The sequence below is a fragment of the Rhinoraja longicauda genome, chromosome 5 (genome assembly GCF_053455715.1).
Source record: "Rhinoraja longicauda isolate Sanriku21f chromosome 5, sRhiLon1.1, whole genome shotgun sequence".
Classification (NCBI taxonomy): domain Eukaryota; kingdom Metazoa; phylum Chordata; class Chondrichthyes; order Rajiformes; family Arhynchobatidae; genus Rhinoraja; species Rhinoraja longicauda.
This window is the reverse complement of record NC_135957.1, coordinates 4,985,777-5,008,578: the sequence shown is the minus strand read 5'-3', so window position 1 is coordinate 5,008,578 and position 22,802 is coordinate 4,985,777. Positions and strand designations below refer to the sequence as shown.

The 22,802-nt window shown below is 43.4% G+C and overlaps 1 protein-coding gene across 1 annotated transcript in view; it reads right to left on the bottom strand.

Moving 5' to 3' along the window:
• The window catches only part of LOC144593828 (dynein axonemal heavy chain 8-like), a 460,724-nt gene that overhangs the window by 361,466 nt on the left and 76,456 nt on the right, over nt 1–22,802 (bottom strand). Inside the window, 2 exon segments of the mRNA XM_078399946.1 lie at nt 9,599–9,718; nt 15,077–15,193. Coding sequence (XP_078256072.1) covers nt 9,599–9,718; nt 15,077–15,193 — 237 coding nt within the window.

The window sequence follows — 22,802 nt, the reverse complement described above, 5'->3', positions numbered from 1 at the left end:
CCCCTCTGCTGTGTTAACCTACCATCCCCCCACCATGATATAATCCCCACATCAACTAGTTCTGGGTCCGCCATGTTGTGGAGCTCCTCTTCTGTCGCCACCGCCTCCGAGCCTTTTTCCATGGGAAGGAGTCCTCAACCCCCACTGATGACCCCTTCTCCCGTCTCCAGTGGACCCCCTCCTCTTGGACCCCCCCGTGTGGCCAACTATCCTCACTAGAACCTTTCATCTCCAACTGCCAGCGTGACATTAACCGCCTCAAATTCTCCACTCCCCTGACTCACTCTAACCTCTCCCCTGCTGAACGTGCAGCCCTCCACTCACTCTGCAACAACCCCGACTTAATCATCAAACCCACTGACAAGGGAGGTGCTGTGGTAATCTGGCGTGCTGACCTCTACCAGACCGAGGCCAGACAACAACTGTCAGACACCTCCTCCTACTTATCCTTGGACCATGACCCCACCAACGAGCACCAGGCCTTAATCAACAACACCATCACGGACCTCACCAATTCCGGCACTCTGCCCTCTAATGCCCCCAACCTTATCGTTCCCCAGTCCCGCACGGCCCGATTTTACCTTCTCCCTAAAATCCATAAACAGAACTGTCCTGGCAGACCCATTGTTTCTGCCTGTTCATGTCTCACCGAATAAATTTCCACCTACCTCGACTCCATCCTATCCCTCCTGGTCTGATCCCTCCCTACCTATGTCCAACACACCTCACTTGCTCTCCGTCTCCTCAATAACTTCCGTTTTCCAGGCCCCCACTCCTTCATCTTTACCATGGATGTCCAGTCACTCTACACCTCCATCCCCCACCAGGATGGTGTTAAAGCCTCCGTTTCTTCCTTGGCCGTAGAACCAGCCAATCCCCATCTACTAACACTCTCCTCCGCCTAGCAGAGCTGGTCCTTACCCTTAACAACTTCTCCTTTGACTCCTCCCACTTCCTCCAAACACGAGGCGTAGCTATGGGCACTCACATGGGCCCTAGCTATGCCTGCCTCTTTGTCGGGTACGTCGAACAATCCCTGTTCCAGACGTACACTGGCCCCATCCCCGAACTCTACCTCCGCTACATCGACGACAGCATTGGTGCTACCTCTTTGCAACCGCAGGAGATGCAACACCTGTCCCTTTACCTCCCCCCTCGACTCCATCCAAGGAACCAAACTGTCTGTCCAGGTGAGACAGAGGTTCACCTGCACCTCCTCCAACCTCATCTATTGTATCCGCTGTTCTAGATGTCAACTTCTCTACATCAGCGAGACCAAACACAGGCTCGGCGATTGTTTCGCTCAACACCTTCGCTCAGTCCAGCTTCACCAACCTGATCTCCCGGTGGCTCAGCACTTCAACTCCCCCTCCCACTCCCAGTCTGACCTTTCTGTCATGGGCCTCCTCCAGTGCTATAGTGAGGCCCACCGGAAATTGGAGGAAAAGCACCTCATATTTCGTTTGGGTAGTTTACACCCCAGCGGTATGAACATTGACTTCTCCAACTTTAGATAGTTCCTCTGTCCCTCTCCCCTCCCCTTCCCAGTTCTCCCACTGTCTTCCTGTCTCCGTCTATATCCTTTCTTTCTCCCACCCCCCCCGAAATCAGTCTGAAGAAGGGTCTCGACTCGAAACGTCACCCATTCCGTCTCTCCAGAGATGCTGCCGACCCGCTGAGTTACTCCAGCATTTTGTGATACCTGTCTTAGATTCATAGATACATAGACAATAGGTGCAGGAGGCCATTTGGCTCTTCGAGCCAGCACCACCCTTCAATGTGATCATGGCTGATCATCCACAATCAGTACCCCGTTCCTGCCTTCTTCCGCTAGCCCTAATTCCACTAGCCCTAAAAGCTCTATCTAAGTCTACCTTGAATGCATCCAGTGAATCAGCCTCCACTGCCTTCTGAGCAGAGAATTCCACAAATTCACAACTCTCTTCTTCAAGGTCCCACATGGGAGATTAGTGGGCAAAATTAGGGCACATGGTATTGGGGGTAGGGTACTGACATGGATAGAAAATTGGTTGACAGACAGAAAGCAAAGAGTGGGGATAAATGGGTCCCTTTCGGAATGGCAGGCAGTGACCAGTGGGGTACCGCAAGGTTCGGTGCTGGGACCCCAGCTATTTACGATATACATTAATGACTTAGACGAAGGGATTAAAAGTACCATTAGCAAATTTGCAGATGATACTAAGCTGGGGGGTAGTGTGAATTGTGAGGAAGATGCAATAAGGCTGCAGGGTGACTTGGACAGGTTGTGTGAGTGGGCGGATGGATACATGGCAGATGCAGTTTAATAAGTGTGAGGTTATTCACTTTGGAAGTAAGAATAGAAAGACAGATTATTATCTGAATGGTGTCAAGTTAGGAGGAGGGGGAGTTCAACGAGATCTGGGTGTCCTAGTGCATCAGTCAATGAAAGGAAGCATGCAGGTACAGCAGGCAGTGAAGAAAGCCAATGGAATGTTGGCCTTTGTAACAAGAGGAGTTGAGTATAGGAGCAAAGAGGTTCTTCTACAGTTGTACCGGGCCCTGGTGAGACCGCACCTGGAGTACTGTGTGCAGTTTTGGTCTCCAAATTTGAGGAAGGATATTCTTGCTATGGAGGGCGTGCAGCATAGGTTCACTAGGTTAATTCCCGGAATGGCGGGACTGTCGTATGTTGAAAGGCTGGAGCGATTGGGCTTGTGTACACTGGAATTTAGAAGGATGAGGGGGGATCTTATTGAAACATATAAGATAATTAGGGGATTGGACACATTAGAGGCAGGAAACATGTTCCCAATGTTGGGGGAGTCCAGAACAAGGGGCCACAGTTTAAGAATAAGGGGTAGGCCATTTAGAACAGAGATGAGGAAGAACTTTTTCAGTCAGAGAGTGGTGAAGGTGTGGAATTCTCTGTCTCAGAAGGCAGTGGAGGCCAGTTCGTTGGATGCTTTCAAGAGAGAGCTGGATAGAGCTCTTAAGGATAGCGGAGTGAGGGTGTATGGGGAGAAGGCAGGAACGGGGTACTGATTGAGAGTGATCAGCCATGATCGCATTGAATGGCGGTGCTGGCTCGAAGGGCTGAATGGCCTACTCCTGCACCTATTGTCTATTGTCTATTGTCTATTGTCTATTGTCTATTGAAGAAGTTTTTCCTCATCTCAGTTCTAAATGGCCTACCCCTTATTCTTAAACTGTGGTCCCAGGTTCTGGACTCCCCCAACATCGGGAACATGTTTTTGCTGCCTCTAGCGTGTCCAACCCCTTAATAATCTTATATGTTTCTATAAGATCCCCTCTCATCCTTCGAAATTCCAGTCTTGCGCCCAGCACAGATGTAATCATGAGGAAGGCAAGCCAGTGCCACTACTTCTTAAAATTTTTAAAAGGCTTGGTATATCTCCAAATCAGTAACAAACTTCTACTTTACTATAGAAAGTGTCCTGACTATTTGCATCATGGCGTGGGAAAAACAATTCCAATGCACATGAAGGTAAGAGACTGCTGCGAGTGGCAGACTCTGCCCTGAATCTCCACACCATCACCTTCAGTGACAGCTATTTTCCTACTGATATCAGGTTCTTAAACCAACCTGCACAACCGTAATCCTATCTCATCAATTAATATCAAGTTGTTTAATATGTTCCGTGGGTTTATGTAAATAGGTTATTTCAAAATAATGTTTACAACTATTCCTAAACTTTGAGGGAATTGGGCAGGGCTAGTGACTGAACTCCAAAGGCGTGCAGGTTTGTAAGTTCATTGGCTTGGTAAATGTAAAAATTGTCCCTAGTGGGTGTAGGATAGTGTTAGTGTGCGGGGATCATTGGTCGGCGCGGACCCGGTGGGCCAAAAGGGCCTGTTTCCGCGCTGTATCTCTAAACTAAACCCGTCCCTCCATCTTCTCCACCCTCTTGCACGAGAGTGGCAAAGGGAACAATGGAAGGTTTTAAGAAAGGTCACTGCTACCTGATCTGACTAGTAGTTCCAGCGTTTTCTGTTTTGGTTTATTGCTTTGCCTACATTTACAAATCTGGTTACTGAACACCCAAGTACTTTTGGAATTAAATGATAACATAATTTATTCCAATATGGAAGTTATCAGCAGCAGGCAATTCGGCCCATGTTCTCCACACCAAAGTTTTGCCAGATAAACAGAGTGCCAAGAGCTTAGGTGGGGTGGAATTTGTCAAGTGTGTTCAGGAAAGTTTTTCTGGCAATGTGTAGTGTGTTCCAAGTGAGAGAATAAAGCTTGACGTACTTTGAGGGAATTGGGCAACGCTGGTGAATAAAGTGTCAGTAGACAAGCCTTTTGGGACCAGTGATCACAGTTCTATTAGCTTTAAAATTGTTATGGATAAGGTCAGTGCTGGGCCATAAGTTAAAATTCTCAATTGGGGCAAGGTGAACTCTGATAGTATTAGGCAGAAGCTTACAAAAGTTACTTCTAGTAAGAAACATAGAAAAATAGGTGCAGAAGTAGGCCAGTCGGCCCTTCGAGCCAGCAGCGCCATTCAATATGATCCTGGCCAATCATCTAAAATCAGTACCCCTTTCCTGCTTTTTCCCCATATCCCCTGATTCCTTTAGCCCCAAGAGCTAAATCTAACTCTCTCTTGAAAACATCCAGTGAATTGGTCTCCCCTGCCTTCTGTGGCAAAGAATTCCACAGATTCACAACTCTCTGGGTGAAAAGGTTTTTCCTCATCACAATCCTAAATGGCCTACCCCTTATTCTTAAACTGTGACCCCTGGTTCTGGACTCCGCCAACATCTAGCTTGTCCAATCCTTTAAGAATTTTATATGTTTCTATAAGATCCCCTCTCATCTAAATTCTAGTGAATTATAGTAGGTTGTTTGCAGCCAAAAGGAATCCAGAAATTGGGAAAATGTGAAAGTGAGGGTTGAATGTATGTATATTCATGTTAGATGGGCAAGGCTAAGAGGAGTAAGGAACCCTGAACGACGAGAGAAATTAAGGCTCTAGTCAGAACAAAAAGGATGCATGTGTCAGGTTGAGGCAGAAGGGATTAAATGTCGGCAGAGGAGCGGCAGGTGAATGAGTGAAGTGGATGAGCTTGAGGCTCAGTTAGAGATTGCTAGATATGACATTGTGGGGATTACAGATACATGGCTGCAGGAGGATCGGGTCTAGGAACTGAATAGTCAGGGTAATATGTCCTATAGAAAGGACAGGCAGGTGGGCAGAGGAGGTGGGGTAGCTCTGTTGGTGAGGGATGAGATTCTGTCCCTTGCGAGGGGTGACATAGGGACTGACGATGTAGAGTCACTGTGGATAGAGTTGAGGAATTGTAACGGTAAGAAGACACTAATAGGAGTTATCTACAGGCCCCCAAACAGCAGCCTGGATATAGGGCGTAAGTTGCAGCAGGAGTTAAAACTGGCATGTAACAAAGGTAATGCCACTGTGGTTATGGGAGATTTCAATATGTAGGTAGACTGGGAAAATCAGGTTGGTTCTGGACCCCAAGAAATGGAGTTTGTAGAGTGCCTCCGAGATGGATTCTTAGAGCAGCTTGTACTGGAGCCTACCAGAGAGAAGGCAATTCTGGATTTAGTGTTGTCTAATGAATCAGATTTGATAAGGGAACTCAAGGTAAAGGAACTGCTAGGAGGTAGTGATCATAATATGATTAGTTTTAATCTGCAATTTGAGAAGGAGAAGGTTAAATCGGAAGTGTCAGTGTTGCAGTTGAGCAAAGGGGACAATGAAGGCATGAGAGGGGAACTGGCCAAGGTCGACCGGAAATGGATCCTAACAGGAATGACAGTGGAACAGCCTGACAATGGCAGGAATTTCTGGGCATAATCCAGAAGATGCAGGATCATTTCATTCCAAAGAGGAAGTAAGATTCTAAGGGGAGTAAGAGGCAACCGTGGCTGACAAGGGAAGTTAGGGACAGCATAAAACTAAAAGAAAAGGTGTATAACATAGAAAGAGTAGAGGGAAGCCAGAGGATTAAGGAACTTTCAAAGCACATCAAAAGATAACAAAAAGGGCAATACGGGGTGAAAAGATGAAGTACGAAGGTAAGCTCGCTAAGAATATAAAGAATGATAGTTCCTCTGTCCCTCTCTTCCTCTCCCCCTTCCCAGTTCTCCCTCTATCTTCCTGTCTCCACCTATATCCTTCCTTTGTCCCGCCCCCCTGACATCAGTCTGAAGAAGGTTCTCGACCCGAAACGTCACCCATTCCTTCTCTCCTGAGATGCTGCCTGACCTGCTGAGTTACTCCAGCATTTTGTGAAATAAATACGTTCAATTTGTACCAGTATCTGCAGTTATTTTCTTACAAGAATAATAGTAAAAGCTTCTTTAGGTATGTTAGGAGAAAAAGATTAGTGAAGACAAATGTGGGTCCCTTGAATGCAGAAACAGGTGGAATTGTCATGGGGAACAAGGAAATGGCAGAAGAGTTGAACGGGTATTTTGGTTCTTTCTTCACTAAGGAAGACAGAAACAATCTCCCAGATGTACTCGAGGGCAGAGGATCTAGGGAGACAGAAGAACTGAAAGAAATTTGCATTAGGCGAGAAATAGTATTGGGTAGACTGATCAGACTGAAGGCTGATAAATCCCCAGGGCCTGATGGTCTGCATCCCAGGGTACTCAAGGAGGTGGCTCAAGAAATCGAGGATGCATTGGTGATCATTTTCCAATGTTCTATAGATTCAGGATCAGTTGCTGTGGATTGGAGGGGAGCTAATGTTATCCCACTTTTCAAGAAAGAAGCGAGAGAGAAAATAGGGAATTATAGACCAGTTAGCCTGACATCGGTGGTGGGGAAGATGCTGGAGTCAATTATTAAAGAGGTAATAACGGTGCATTTGGATAGCAGTAAAAGGATTGGTCCAAGTCAGCATGGATTTATGAAGGAGAAATCCTGCTTGACTAATTTTCTGGAATTTTTTGAGGATGTGACAAGTAAAATGGATGAAGGAGAGCCAGTGGATGAAGTGTATCTAGACTTTCAGAAAGCCTTTGATAAGGTCCCACACAAGAGATTAATGGGCAAAATTAGAGCACATGGTATTGGGGTGTTGACATGGATAGAGAATTGGTTGACAAACAGGAAACAAAGAGTAGGAATAAACAGGTCCCTGTCAGAATGGCAGGCAGTGGCGAGTGGAGTGCTGCAAGGCTCGGTGCTGGGGCCGCAACTATTTACAATACATATATTAACGATTTAGATGACGGAATTAAAAGTAACACTAGCAAATTTGCAGATGACACAAAGCTGGGTGGCAATGTGAACTGCGAAGAGGATGCTAGGAGGTTGCAGGGTGACTTGGACAGGTTGAGTGAGTGGGCAGATGCATGGCAGATGCAGTATAATGTACATAAATGTGAGGTTATCCACTTTAGTGACAAAAACAAGGAAGCACATTATTATCTCAATGTTGTCAGATTAGGAAATAGGGAAGTGCAACGAGACCTGGGTGTCCTTGTACACCAGTCACTGAAAGTAAACATGCAGGTACAGCAGGCAGTGAAGAAAGCTAATGACATTTTGGTCTTCGTTACGAGAGGATTTGAGTATAGGAGTAAAGAGGTCCTTCTGCAGTTGTACAGGGCACTGGTGAGACCACATCTGGAGTATTGTGTGCAGTTTTGGTCTCCTAATTTGAGGAAGGACATCCTTGCTATTGAGGGAGTGCAGCGTAGGTTCACAAGGTTAATCCCCAGGATGGCGGGACTGTCATATTAGGAAAGATTGGAAAGACTGGGCTTGTATTCACTGGAGTTCAGAAGGATGAGAGGGGGTTTTATAGAAACATATAAAATTATAAAACTACTGGACAGGCTAGATGCAGGAGACATTTTCTCAATGTTGGGGGAGTCCAGAACCAGAGACCACAGTTTAATAGTAAAGGGCAGGCCGTTTAAAACTGAGATGAGAAAGAAACTTTTTCACCCATAGATTTGTGAATTTGTGGATTTTTTTGCCACAGTAGGCAGTGGAGGCCAATTCATTGGATAAATTTAAAAGAGAGTTAGATCGAGCTCTTCGGGCTTGCGGAATCAAGGGATATGGGGAGAAAGCAGGCACGGGTTACTGATTGCGGATGATCAGCCATGATCACAATGAATGGCGGTGCTGGCTCAAAGGGCCAAATGGCCTCCTCCTGCACCTATTTTTTATGTTCTATGTTTCTATGTATCCTTGGAGAAGTGCAGGGAATTGAGGAGCATTCTTAAGAAATCAATCTGGAAGGCAGAAAAGTGGCATGAAATAGGTCTGGTGGATAATATTAAAGAGATTTTTGCAGAATATATTCCATTATGCTACTGATTTTTCAAATACAGATGGTGAAAAGTCCATCAGGAGGTGAGTTATGTGCCTCAGAATACCTAGCTTGTGACTTGCACTATATTTACATGACAAATTCAGATTATACTTTTAATCAATCATGAGTCTCCAGATGTTGAAGGTAGTTTATTAAGACATTGTAACAACTTAAGGGGATATATGCTTTAGGGGAATAAAAAAAACTGCAAACACTGGAAATCTGAGATTTAAACAGAAGATGCTGGAAATACAGTTAATTCAGCTATATTTCTCTGCCACAGAGGGCAATGGAGTCCAAATCACTGGATGAATTTAAGAGAAAGATAGCGCTCCAGAGGCTAGTGGAATGAAGGAATATAGGGAGAAGTTGGGCACAGGTTACTGATTGTGGATGATCAGCCATGATCACAATGAATGGCAGTGCTGACTCAAAGGGCCAAAGGGCCGAATGGCCGAATGGCCTCCTCCTGCACCTATTTTCTATGTTTCTATAAGGCAGTAGTCGCAATTCTAAGAAACCTTGTGTTGTAGTAAATTATGTTATAAAGACACTTGTGTCAACGGGGAAAAAGGGGTTAGGGGCTTCAGACTCACAATAACAAAGCTATTTTTCCTGTAGCATTTTCAAAAATAAAACCCTTTTCAATGGCTGATGGCTCCATATTACATTGTTTAATAGTGTATCGTTGCAGAAGCAAATGCTTATCAATTTTAACCGGCGGTTAAAGAAGCAGATAATCAATACTGTTCTACGCTGAGTAAAATGCGTGAAATTTAAATGCGTTATTGTCCAGCAATTAATATGATTTTGCATTTGATGGTACTTTTCTCAAATAGGAAATAAAAATCCATACAAATAAACATAGCTGAAAGATGTGTAGGCAAAAAAACTGCAGGCGCTGATTTAAATCGAAGGTAGACACAAAATGCTGGAGTAACTCAGCGGGTCAGGCAGCATCTCAGGAGAGAAGGAATGGGGGACGTTTCGGGTCGAGACCATTCTTCAGACTGATGGTCTGAAGAAGGATCTCGACCCGAAACGTCACCCATTCCTTCTCTTCTGAGATGCTGCCTGACCCGCTGAGTTATTCCAGCATTTTGTGTCTACCTTTAATACAGCTGGAATATTGCCTAAAAGTTATCAAATCAGACCCTTCAAAAAGTTATGTTCAATTTGTCAAAAACAATTTGTGTTCATCAAAATTTCATTTATGGTGATCAAACCAAATACTTACTAAAACTCTTTAGTTTGAATTAAATTATAAGTTCTAATAATTGATTAAGAAAGTTACCTCGTTGTACTTAAGCATTTCTTCCAGTGTCAGTGTATGATCTTCTGGTAGTTCGATCATAATTTTTGATGCTATTTCACTCAATGTACAATCTATTTGCATCTCCCGCAAATCTTCTAGCTGGAAACAACAAATTACAGTTTTATTATTTTTTCAAAGCATTGTTAGTTCTTGGTATGTTATATGCTTGGTAGGAAACAAATCAAAATAAATCAAATGGTATAAGGGTTGCATAAACAGGCCATGAATGTGCATTGAAGTTTGGCAAAATAAATTGAGATAACAGCAAATGGATCTCAGGCTTCCATAATCGAACCAAGAGTACAAAATGCAAAACTAAATACTGCCTGAGCCTAGCTGGAGCACAATGTACAATTCTGAGCAGGAAGTACAGTATATTGTGGTCTCAGGAAGTACAGTATATTGTGGTCTCAGAGGAAATGGAACAGCTTGCTTCAAGGATGTGGAACGTTAATTATGTGGAAACATCAAAGAAGCTGAAATTATTCTCTTCAGAGGAAACAAAAAGATAAGGATATTTTAACAGAAATATTCAACACAAATTATTTTCATGTGGTAAATGAGGAATATTCTCTCTCAAGGCAGTAGAGCTGATAACCAAATAACATGAACTTTAAGTGAAAATGCAAAATGTTTGTAATGTGAATGAATGATATTGGTATTGGTATATTATTGGCGCATGTACCGAGATACAGTTAAAAACCTCATATTGCAAGCTATCCAGGCAAATCATGTATATACTTCTGCTCTAGATGTCAACTTATTTACATCGGCGAAACCAAGCGCAGGCTCGGCGATCGCTTCGCTGAACACCTGCGCTCGGTCCGCATTAACCAAACTGATCTCCCGGTGGCCGAGCACTTCAACTCCCCCTCCCATTCCCAGTCTGACCTTTCTGTCATGGGCCTCCTCCAGTGCCATAGTGAGGCCCACCGGAAATTGGAGGAACAGCACCTCATATTTCGCCTGGGCAGTTTGCAGCCTAGTGGTATGAACATTGACTTCTCTAACTTTAGATAGTTCCTCTGTCCCTCCCGTCCCCTCCTCCTTCCCAGATCTCCCTCTATCTTCCTGTCTCCACCTATATCCTTCCTTTGTCCCGCCCCCGACATCAGTCTGAAGAAGGGTCTTGACCCGAAAAGTCACCCATTCCTTCTCTCCCGAGATGCTGCCTGACCTGCTGAGTTACTCCAGCATTTTGTGAATAAATACCTTCGATTTGTACCAGCATCTGCAGTTATCTTCTTATATACTTCATCATAAGTATATGGAAGTTTGGAGAAACACCTACAAAACTAGCACTAATTCAATCTTTATACTGCAAAAAAGAGCCCAAAAGAATGTCAATAAGGTTGGATATAATAACCCAACCAGCGCCTGCAGTTTTTTTGCCTACACATCTTCCAGCTATGTTTATTTGTATGGATTTTTATTTCATATTTGAGAAAAGTACCATAAATATGATTTATGAAATCATATGCCCTAAAATGTATGGACCTAGTAGACTTTAATACTCTACAAATATTGTTTAGAACAAAAAAAAGAACACTTCCTGACTGTATCCAAGATTTGTTTTCAGTGAGGGAGAGCAGGTATCCACTCAGGGGAAATTATATGTTTGAAAAAAAGAGGGTAAGGACAAATGTGAAAAAAAAGATGTGTGACTGTCAATTTATGGAATAGTTGCAACAATGAATTAAAAGAGTGTAGTAATATGTGTAAATTCAAGAAAATGTTCAAAAACATTATATTTGAAAGATACAAAATATGTGATCAGCATTGAGAAATGACTGGCATGACAGAAATGATGTTTCTTGATTATATTTGTGTTTCTTTCTATGTTTCGTTTATCTGCTTCTGACTTATGAAGTTGTGTTTTTTTTATTATATTTTGTTTTATTGTTTTGTTTCACTGCTATTTTGGCTTGTTAGGGTAATGCTTTGTTAAGTATTAAGGGTAGTCACAATAAGCTTTGGCTTCTGCCAACACCTTTTTTTTCAGTCAGAGAATATCATGTGTGATTATATTGTTTTATTTTTGATATAATGATTTCGTACTATTTAACTTTCACAATTGTATGGTCAATCTGTTGTATTGTATTGACCGGAAAAATAAATATATAAATTTAAAAAATAAATAAATAAAATATCAGGTCCTGCAAAAGAGGAAATAAACAGAGTGTATAGTGTTACAATTACCGAGAAAGTGCAGATAAAAAAGTGCAAGAGCTCAATGGGGTAGATTGGAAGAAGGGAATTCATCCCGAGCACATGAGAGGTCAGATAACAATGGGAAAGATGTTCCTGAATTTGGTGGTACGTGCTTTCAAGCTATTGTATTTTCTTCCCGATGGAAGAGGAGTGAAGCAGGATGTGAGTAGTCCACAATTATGTTGGCTGCTTTCGCAAGACAGCTTGAAGTATAGATGGTTAATGGGGTAGTGGGGGGGGGGGGGGGGGGAGGCTCGTTTGCATGATGGACAGTCTACTATTCATACTAGACCCGTGCCTTTATACCATGGGCTTCTATCATGTTAGCATCCTCACATGTGGCACATTATCAAAGGCCTTCTGAAAACCCGTAAACAACATCCACTGATTCTCCTTTGTCTGCCCTGCTTGGCATCTCCTCAAAAATCTGCATATTGCTGGCCTCTTCCACTGTGACGACTGATGCAAAAAACTTATTCAGTTCATCCACCATTTCTTTGTTCGGCATTACTACCTCAGCATAGTTTCCCAGCGGTCCAATGACAACTCTTGCTTCTTTTTCATTCTATACATGTGTAATTGCTGCTCGTCTTTCGTCCAATCAACTACAGCCAGCTCTTCCGTCATGCCTCTGTAGTTACCTCTACTCAACATTAATACTGAAAGACCAGATTTCTGCCTCTTCCTCTCAAACTGCAGCTGATCTGAAGCTGTAGCTGGACAATCCCAGGCTCATCCAGGGGTGTGAGAATGTCATTGATAGGAGTTATAGAGAGGGGGTCATGCCTAAGGGTCACTGTTGAGGGGGATGACCTGTCAAGTGAGAGCAGCAGCCATCAAGTCTTTGGCTCCACAGTGAAAGGAATGTATAGGAAAGAACTGCAGATGCTGGTTTAGACAATAGACACAAAAAGCTGGAGTAACTCAGCGGGTTAGACAGCATCTCTGGAGAAAAGGCCATGTTAGTTAGGGGGACAGACAGGAGATTCTGTGGCAGTAAACAAGACAGTAGACAAGATTGTATTACCAGGTGCCAGGATGTCTGAAAGTGGCTGCAGAACATTCTCAAGGGGGATGGCGAGCAGCAAGAAGTTGTTGTGCACGTTTACACAAATAATATATGTAGAAAGAAGAATGAGGTGTTGCAGAGTTATAAAGGGGAGTTATGAATATGATGAAGAGCGTTTGTTTCAATGCCAGGTGAATCAGTGCTTGGGACTGGGATATTATGGCCATGAAGGAGACGGTTGCTGGGGGATACCACAAGCAGCTGAAGATTCCAGGGTTTTGATGATTCAGATGTGGTTGAGAGGGAGGCAAACAAGGTGGAGGAGTTGCGTTACTGATGAGCGGATCAGATCCATAGCTCCCTGAAAGGGGCACCACAAAGGTAGAGTGGTAAAGAAGGTGTACACCGTACACTTGACTTTAGTGGTCAGGGCATTAAGAGTCAGGAAGTCATGATGCAGATTTAGCGGGCTTTGGTTAGGCCACATTTGGAGTCTTGCGTACTGTTCTGGTCGCCACATTACAGGAACGATGTGGATGTTTTGGAGAGGGTGCAGAGATTTACCACAATGCTGCCTGGATTACAGGGTATTAGCTATAAAGACTGATTGGACAAACTCAGTCAGGTCATTCTTTCTTCTCCCCGCTTCTATTGGGCAGAAGATTCAGAAGCTTGAAAGCATGCACAACCAGACTCAAACAGCTTCTTCCCCTCTGTTATCAGACTTCTGAAGGGTCTTTCATAGCTCGGGTACAGTCCGATTATCCTCTACCTCATTGCAAACATTGGACTTTGACTCTGGCATTGTTGTGCTGTAATGCTGAAACCAATATTCTTCACTGTACCTTTACTTTCACTCTACCGATTGTATTTAGAGTCATAGTCATAGTCAGCGTGGAAACAGGCCCTTCGTCCCAGCTTGACCACACCAGCCAACAATGTCCCAGCTACACTAGTCCCACCTGCCATCGTTTGGCCCGTATCTCTCCAAACCTGTCCCATCCATGTACCTGTCTAACTGTTTCTTAAATGATGGGATAGTACCAGCCTCAACTACCTCCTCTGGCAGCTTGTCTATACCCCCACCACCCTTTGTGTGAAAAAGGTATCCCTCAGATTCCTATTAAATCTTTTCCCCTTCCTATTAAATCTTTTCCCCTTCATCCTCTTTTCCTCGATTCGTCTACTCTGGGCAAGAGACTCTATGATAACTGCAACATGACCTCCCAATTTCTATACTCAATACTCTGACTGATGAAGGCCAATGTGCCAAATGCCTTTTTGGCCACCTTATCTACGACTCCATCTTCAAGGAATTATGCACCTGCACTCCAAGATCCCTCTGCTCTACAATACTCCCCAGAGCACTACCATTCACTCTGTAGGCCCTGCCCATGTTAGACTTCCCAAAATGCAACACCTCACATTTCTCCGTGTTAAATTCCATCAACCATCCCTCAGACCACCTAGCAAATCGATCAAGATCCTGCTGCAAATTTTCACAACCATCTTCACTATCTGCAAAACCACCCACTTTTGTATCATCTGCAAACTTGCTAATCTTGTCATGTATGTTCTCATCCAATCATTGATATAGATGACAAACAGTAACGGGCCCAGCACCGAATCCTGAGACATACCACTGGTCACAGACCTCCAGTCCAAGAAGCAACCTTCCACCATCACCCTGTGCTTCCTTCCATGAAGCCATGAACTTGAGCTTGGCTTTATTGTATTTATGTATAATGTTATCTGATTTGATTGGATGGCATGCTAAATTATCTTTGAAAAAATGCAACATCACCTGAGAATCTCTGGCCCACGACCAAAGTAGAGAAGGAGCATTAGGAATGCAGTGGAGAAAATGGAAAAAGTGTCCATAGTGATACAACTGTTTACTGTGGGTGTATGGAACAAGCTGCCAGAGGAGGTAGTTGAGACTGGGACTATTCCACCATTTAAGAAACAGTCAGACAGGTACATGGATAGGACAGGTTTGGAGGGATATGGACCAAACTTGGGCAGGTGGCACTAGTGTAGCTGGGACATGTTGGCCAGTGTGGGCAAGTTGGGTCGAAGAGCCTGTTTCCACACTGTATGACTTTATGACTCTAACCAAATACAGATAGTATTTCTTAAACTTTCCATGAATCCTTCTGAAATGTGTCGTCACATGAAATACAATATTATCCACTACTGTTACTTAACTAATTTAAGTTTGAGAGAAACCTACTTACTGTCGCTAATAGTGTAACCAACTCAACTATAGCTGCATCAATATCAGAGAAGTATGTTTTGAGTGTTATGGACGACCAGTTCAGAAAAGTGACTCCATGTCTCAGAACAAACTCAATCTAAAAGAAAGAAACAGCAGAGATTGAAAATATGAATACCTCTTTACCTGGTTTACTACTACTTTATCACATAATATGCAAACTACACATTAAATTTTGCCCAAACATAACATCTAAACCAAAATATTAAAGATAACAATTAGAACAGAAAAAGGCCAAAATACTTAGTGTCAAGTCACATCTGCGAGAAAAGAAACAGAATTAACAGTGAGGAAAGGTGAGCACACATCCTGCACAATAATTGGCAACAACCTGCAAGGATGCTTTATCAGGCGCCTACTACACTCCCTGTAACATCATGATTGTACATCCAATTTCACCTCAACTCCATCCACATGTTTGCAGGTTGAAACTCCATCCACATGTTTGCATCACGAACAATGATGAGGTGGAGTAAAGGAAGAAATGACAATCTTAATAACATGGTGCCAGGACACCAAACTCTCCCTCAATGTCAGCAAGACGCAGCAGCTAATTATCGACTTCAGAAAGCATGGTAGAATACATACCCCGATCAGCAGCAATGCTGATGACAGGAAATGGATGCGAATTTCATATTCCTGGGCGTAAATATTCTTGACTAGGAACAATATTCGTGGACCCACCACATTGAAGCAAAAGCCAAGAAGCCACACCAATGCCTCCACTTCTCCAGGAGACTGAGGAAAATCGGCATGTTTCCAATGACTCGCACAAACATCTACAGATGCATCATTGAGAGCATTCTGTTGGGTTGCATCACAGCTTGGTTTGGGAACAGCTCACAAGAAACTGCAGAGTTATGGATATAGCCCGGTCCATCACTCAGGCCAGACAATAGACAACAGGTGCAGTAGGAGGCCATTCGGCCCTTCGAGCCAGCACCGCCATTCAATGTGATCATGGCTGATCATTCACAATCAGTACCCCGTTCCTGCCTTCTCCCCATACCCCCTGACTCCGCTATCTTTAAGAGCTCCATCTAGCTCTCAGACTGGCCACCATTGGCTCCCTCGACACCATGCTGCCTTCGAAAGACTTTTCCTTTCCTGATTATTCTTTCTTCTGTCCGTTCCCGTCGAGCAGAAGATGCAGAAGCTTGAAAGCACACCACCAGACACAGGATTAGAATTCTGGTGAACTATGAGGACACTCCGATTCTCCAACCTACCTCATTAGGGCCATTGAACTTTGTCTCTGGAACTGTTATGCTGGAACTGGAACAATACTGAGAACTATATTCTGCACTCTGTATCTTTCCCATTGCTCAAACTATTGCACTTGAGTTTGGCTTGATTGTATTATATATTATATTGTCTGATTTGATTTATAGCACGTAAAACAAAGCTTTTCACTGTACTGCCGTACACCAATGATAAACCTAAACCTAACGTCATTGATTAAACTAGTGCTGAATCTTCCAATCTCAATGAAATACAAACTAGATTCATAACTGAACTCTTCAATTGTAGTATAAGTCACATCTATTAATGAATATAAAATGAATGTTGTCACTTTAATAACATTTATTTGGATTAACTAAAAGTTGGGGACCAATTGAAAACACGTAAACATATAAAATGAACTGCATACCATACATTTTAATTCTGTGATAAAACAATCCCCTCACATATTAAAAATAACTCCACTGTTGGTCTATTGTACTGTATTATGGTCATGAACAACTAATAGGCAGTAACAGATTTTGTCAGACCAATTATATAATTTCTCTCTACCTTCAGTACCTAAGAACTAAGAAACATATATAGAAGCATAGAAAAATAGGTACAGGCCCTTCGATGACTGATCATCTAAAATCAGTACCCCGTTCCTGCTTTCTCCCCATATCCCTTGATTCCTTTAGCACTAAGAGCCAAATCTAACTCTCTCTTGAAAATATCCAGTAAATTGGCCTTCACTGCCTTCTGTGGCAGGGAATTCCACAGATTCACAACTCTCTGGGTGAAGAAATCTTTCCTCATCTCAATCCTAAATGGCCTACCCCTTAAGGAAGACAGAACCAAAGTACTCATTTAACTGTTCTGCCATTTCCTTGTTTCCAATTTTAAATTCACCTGTCTCTGATTGTAAGGGAATTACATTTGTCTTCACTAATCTTTTCCTTTTTACATATCCAAAGAAGCTTTTCCAGTCCGTTTTTATATTCCCCGCAGGCTTTCTTTCATGCTCTTTTCCCCCCTCTTAATTAACCCCTTTGTCCTCCTCTGTTGAGTTCTAAATTTCTCCCAGTCCTCCGGTTTGCTGCTTCCTCTGGCCAATTTATATGCCTCTTACTTGGATTTAACACTAACATTAATTTCCCTCGTTAGCCACGGTTGAGCCGCCTTCGCCATTTTATTTTTTTGCCAGACAGAGATGAACAATTTTTGGAGTTAAAGAACTTTAGCCCTTAGGGCTAACAGAATCAAGGGATATGGGGGAAAAGCAGGAATGGGGGTAATGATTTTGGACGATCAGTCGTGATCATATTGAATGGTGGTGGGGCCAAATGGCCTGCTCCTGCACCTATTTTCTATGTTTGTTTTTATGGAATGTGATAATATATTTTACCTATAATTTACTACTCACCTTTCCGATTTTAGGTGCTATCAACATCACAAATTCAGGGGAAATTCTTTGGCACACCCTCTCAAATGAGTCAAGAAAATGCTGATTGTGGGAATAAACAAAAATAAAACTTTATTTGACTGGAATAATGATGCAGAAAACGTCACATTAATAAACTAAAACTCTCGTTTGTTTGTTTGTTTGTTTGTTCCTAAACTACAGCCAAAACGGTGCGCGACAATTTTAGGCCCACCTTACTCACCGTCGTCCCTTTGGTGCTAATGGAAGAAGTTTCATTGAAATCAGTAGTGGAATCAGTGTTATGTTTTTAAAGTTATTCACATTTTAAAGTTTAAATCTATCTCCTAGGGAGGGAGGGGAGGGAGGAGGGTGGAGGGAGGGGAGGAGAGAGTGAAGATAAGGGGGGTTGAGGGGGATAGAGTGGGGGGGAGGGGAAGGGGGGAGGGGAAGGGGAGGGGAAAGGGGGAGGGGAAGGGGAGGGGAAAGGGGGAGGGGAAAGGGGAGGGGAAGGGGGGAAGGGGGAGGGGAAGGAGGGGAAGGGAAGGGAGGGGGAGGGAGGAGGGGAGGGAGGGGGAGGGAGGAGGAGGGGAGGGAGTGGGGAGGGGGCGGAGGAGGGGAGGGAGGAGGGAGTGGGGGAGGGAGAAAGGAGGGAGAGGGGGAGGAGAGGGGGAGGGGGAGGGGGAAGGGGGAGAGAGGGGGAGGGGAAGGGGAGGTGAGGGGAAGGGGGAAGGGAGGCGAGGGGGGAGAGGGGAGGGGGGGAGAGGAGGGGGGAGAGGAGGGGGGGAGAGAGGAGGGGAGGGTGCTGCACCAATGCAGGAGAGGTTTGGGCCCAACGGATCCACTTGTCTAGTAGCCACTAAATCCTCTGACGTGTGGCTGTTACATTTGTTGTGAATTTAAGTACCCAGGAAAATGAAAATGCAATAAACAAGTTATTTTGAAGATAAAGGTCTGAAATTTGGTTTGCACAATATCCACTATTAATCTTTTTTGCAACTGCACCCTGCAGACCTGGTGGTGTGATAATAATATTTGGTTAAGGACATGCATGTGCCACAGGAATGCACAGTGGGTGGCAGAATCAATGTATGCAGATGGGACTTTGGCATTTCTTGTTGAACTCCTTTTTCTAATTGCCAAAATCCTTTCCAAATGCCAATTTCCATGGATTTCTCCAGGATTCTTTAAAGTTCAAATTGTTTGCCAGGAGAGCGTTCCATTGCCACCTTTCCACTAGCTCCAAGAATGGGTAGGAAGGAACTGCAGATGCTGGTTTAAGCCAAAGATAGACACAAAGTGCTGGAGTAACTCAGCGGGACAGGCAGTATCTCTGGAGGAATGGGTGATGTTTTAGGTCGTGGCCCTTCTTCAGATTCAGTCTTCCGACCCAAGAACAGAATCCCATATTTCGCTTGGGCAGTTTACAGCCAAGTGGTATGAATATTGATTTCTCTAACTTCAAGTAACCCCGGCATTCCCTCTCTCTCTCTCCATCCTTCCCCCACCAAGTCGCACCAGCTTCTCGTTTTCACCCAACAAACAGCTAACAATTACCTATTTCCTTTATCATCGTTACTTTTTTGCATATCTTTCATTCATTCTTCTATATCTCTCTACATCATCGTCTGTATCTCTCGTTTCCCTTTCCCCTGACTTTCCGTCAGAAGGGTCTAGACCTAAAACATCATCCATTCCTTCTCTCCAGAGATGCTGCCTGTCCCGCTGAGTTACTCCAGCCTTTTGTGTCTATCTTCTGTTTAAATCAGCACCTGCAGTTCCTTCCTGTACCAAGAAAGGATGGTCTGCTTTCAGAATAAAAAGCTATTGATAATAGCAAACAAAACAATATGGAAGAGCAGACACCACCAGAAGGGGGAGATCTGGAAGATCATCAAATAAGGCACTATTCTGATGAGGAATCTTCAGGCAGCATTTCACCTTTTCCAATTTGATTTTCCAAAGTAACTGTCCTGAGATTGTCATTTCCTTCCTTTGTTATGCCTTAGAATTATTTCAGTATCAGTTGACATTGATTGAATCTCTCAGTTTGGAAAGCAATGTGCTATCCAAGAAGTGATTATGACTTTCTACGCAGGAGAAATATAGAGCAAAGCAAAATCAAGATCTGGCTTTACATGTCAGGATGTCACAGCTTTACATGCTTGCCACAACCATGCTGACATTTTCTGTAATCCAGAGATTTTACTCTTTTAATGTAGAATGGTTAGCAACCAGCTGAGAGAATATATCCAACAATCATGCATCTTCTATTCTCTGTCAGTCCTTTATACTACCTTTATCCCAAACTACCCAGTTCAAGGCTGCCCATGACAAGAGATAAGTAACCCTCTCTAAATGTAACACACACATAATCCCAGTCTGGAGTCTGTCCACAGCTTCACAGTAATAGCTGAAAAGAGAGCAATAAAACCACATGGGTCATCTCACATATGTTCAGCATGATCTTGCTGCTTCAAATGTTATAGTGGAGCGCTCATTCTAAACACGGCACCAGATTAAGTAGAAGTAAGGAACTGCGAATGCTGGTTTTACAAAAATAAGAAACAGTGCTGGGAGTAACTCAGCAGGTCTGGTAGCATCTCTGGAGAACATGGATGGGCACATCTGTTTTTCAGTTTTTTTCTCTCTTGCCTTTTGTCCAACCATCTGCCTATCTGAAACCTCCCTCGCCCATGTTCACCTGTTCACCTATTACCTGATGAAAAAACCTTAAGCCATCACCTAGATCGTGGTAGATATAGGAAATAGAGGCAGGAACTAGAAGAGAAAAGCATGGTCTCCAGGTTCCTGTTCTGCCAGAGCTCTCAAACACAGATTCATAAAGGATTGGTTCAATCCTCCCACTCATTAACATCGTTATACCAATCATTATGTTTCTCCACCAGACTGACTAGCTATATGCCTTGATTAATTGAAAAAGACAAATATCCACACAAATGTCAGATCCAGATTCATGTTTTTCTCATGGCCACAGGTTGGAAAATGGAAGACTATTAAACTATTAAAGACTCATTTAAAAGCAAGTTCAAGTTTATTGTCAAATGCTCAAGCACAGCGAGATACATGTACAAATGAAATAGCTTGCTTGCAGCAGCACATAGACTAAGCCAAAAACAAAAAAATGTACATCAATTACACGTAAGATTCTAAAGGAAAGAAGAGTGCAAAAAAATAGCAGTGCAGAACTACCTCTTTGGTGACCCTCGGACTATCCTTGCTCGGGCTTTGCTGCCTTTACTTTGCACAAAACGTTACTCCCTTATCATATATCTATGCACTGTAAATGGCTGGATTGTAATCATGTATTGTCTTTCTACTGACTAGACAGCACGCAACAAAAGCTTTTCACTGCACCTCGGTACACATGACAATAAACTAAACTGAACTGAAACTGAACTGAAAAAGAAACATTAGTGCAAACATAGAATTAGAAGAAAAAGTCCAGAGTAGAGCAAGAGGTGGGCCCTAGTGTTCTGTTGTCACAGTAGGGTTAGGGTTGTTCAAGGATCTGACGGTTTGAAATCTGGCCGTAATAGATTTGATGGAAGACCAGCAAGTTGAGTGCAGCAGCCGGGACCAACTGCTAAAGAGTAACAGGAAAGACACTCATATATATATAATCCTTAGAGACAGCAACAAGGACCACTCTCCCAGAGCCATGACCACTCTTCCAAGCAGTGCCTCAGTACTCCTTCAGCTCTGCATGATTCGTTCAAAAATCATGTATAAAGTCATGAGAGGAATAGATCGGGTAGATGCACAGAGTCTCTTGTCCAGAGTAGGTGAATTGAGGACCAGAGGTCATAGGTTTAAGGTGAAGGGGAAAAGATTTAATAGGAATCTGAGGGGTAACTTTTTCACACAAAGGGTGGTGGGTGCATGGATCAAGCTGCCAGAGGAGGTAGTTGAGGCTGGGACTATGCCAACATTTAAGAAACAGACAGGTACATGGATACAACAGGTTTAGAGGGATATGGACCAAATGCAGGCAGGCGGGAATGGTATAGCTGGGACATGTTGGCCGGTGTGGGCAAGTTGGGCCGAAGGGCTTGTTTCCACACTGTATCACTCTATGACTCTATGAAGGGCCTGTTTCAACACTGTATCACTCTATGAAGGGCCATTTTTCACATTGTCACTCTCTGACTCTCAAATATTTCCAATCATCAAACTGGCAGCCATCTAAGCAATTGTGGCATAAGTTTGCCAAAGAATGCATCATCATTGCAGTTCCACTGAAATAAAAACAGAAAATACTCTGTGAAGAGATGCAGATAGTTTGGGCGATTGGACGAACACTTGGCAAATGGAGTTTGATGTGGGGAAGTGTGAGGTGATCAGTAAGATGAAATGAAAAGGTGGATTAATAACTAAATGGAGAGAAGCAGCAAATGAGTTAGGTTCAGAGGAATCTAGGTATTCTAGTGCATGAATCATAAAATGTTAACAGGCAGGTCCAACAATAGTGAAGAAGGTAACAGCAGGTCTACTTCATGACAAAGTAGTTAGAGTTTAAGAATAGGAAGTTTTGTTGCAGTTGTGCAGGAAAGTGAGGCCACACATGGAAAACTATGTCCAGTGTTAGGCCCGTTAACTTAAAAAGGATATAGTAGCATTGCCAGCAATCCATAAGGGATTCACCAGGTTAATTCCAGGTATAGGGGGATGTTCTTTTAAGAGACGTTGGACAGTTTGAGTTTGTATTGGTGTTTCGAAGAATGAAGGGGGACTTATTCAAACGTGTAAGATCTTAAAGGCATTGAGATTTCTTCACCATTGGAATACTCAAGTGGATGTTGTTTACCTGGATTTTGAGAAGGCCTTTGATAAGGTACAAGGCTGCTACAGAGGATGAGAGCCGACGTTAGCAGAGGGAAGATACTATGGTGTTACTATGGTGACACCATGGATAGCAGGTTGGCTGGATGGCAGGAGACAAAGAGTGGCAATAAACTGTGCTTTTTTCTGGTAGCTGTCAGTGACTAGCTTAGTTCCGCTGGGGCTGCCACACAGGCGGCAC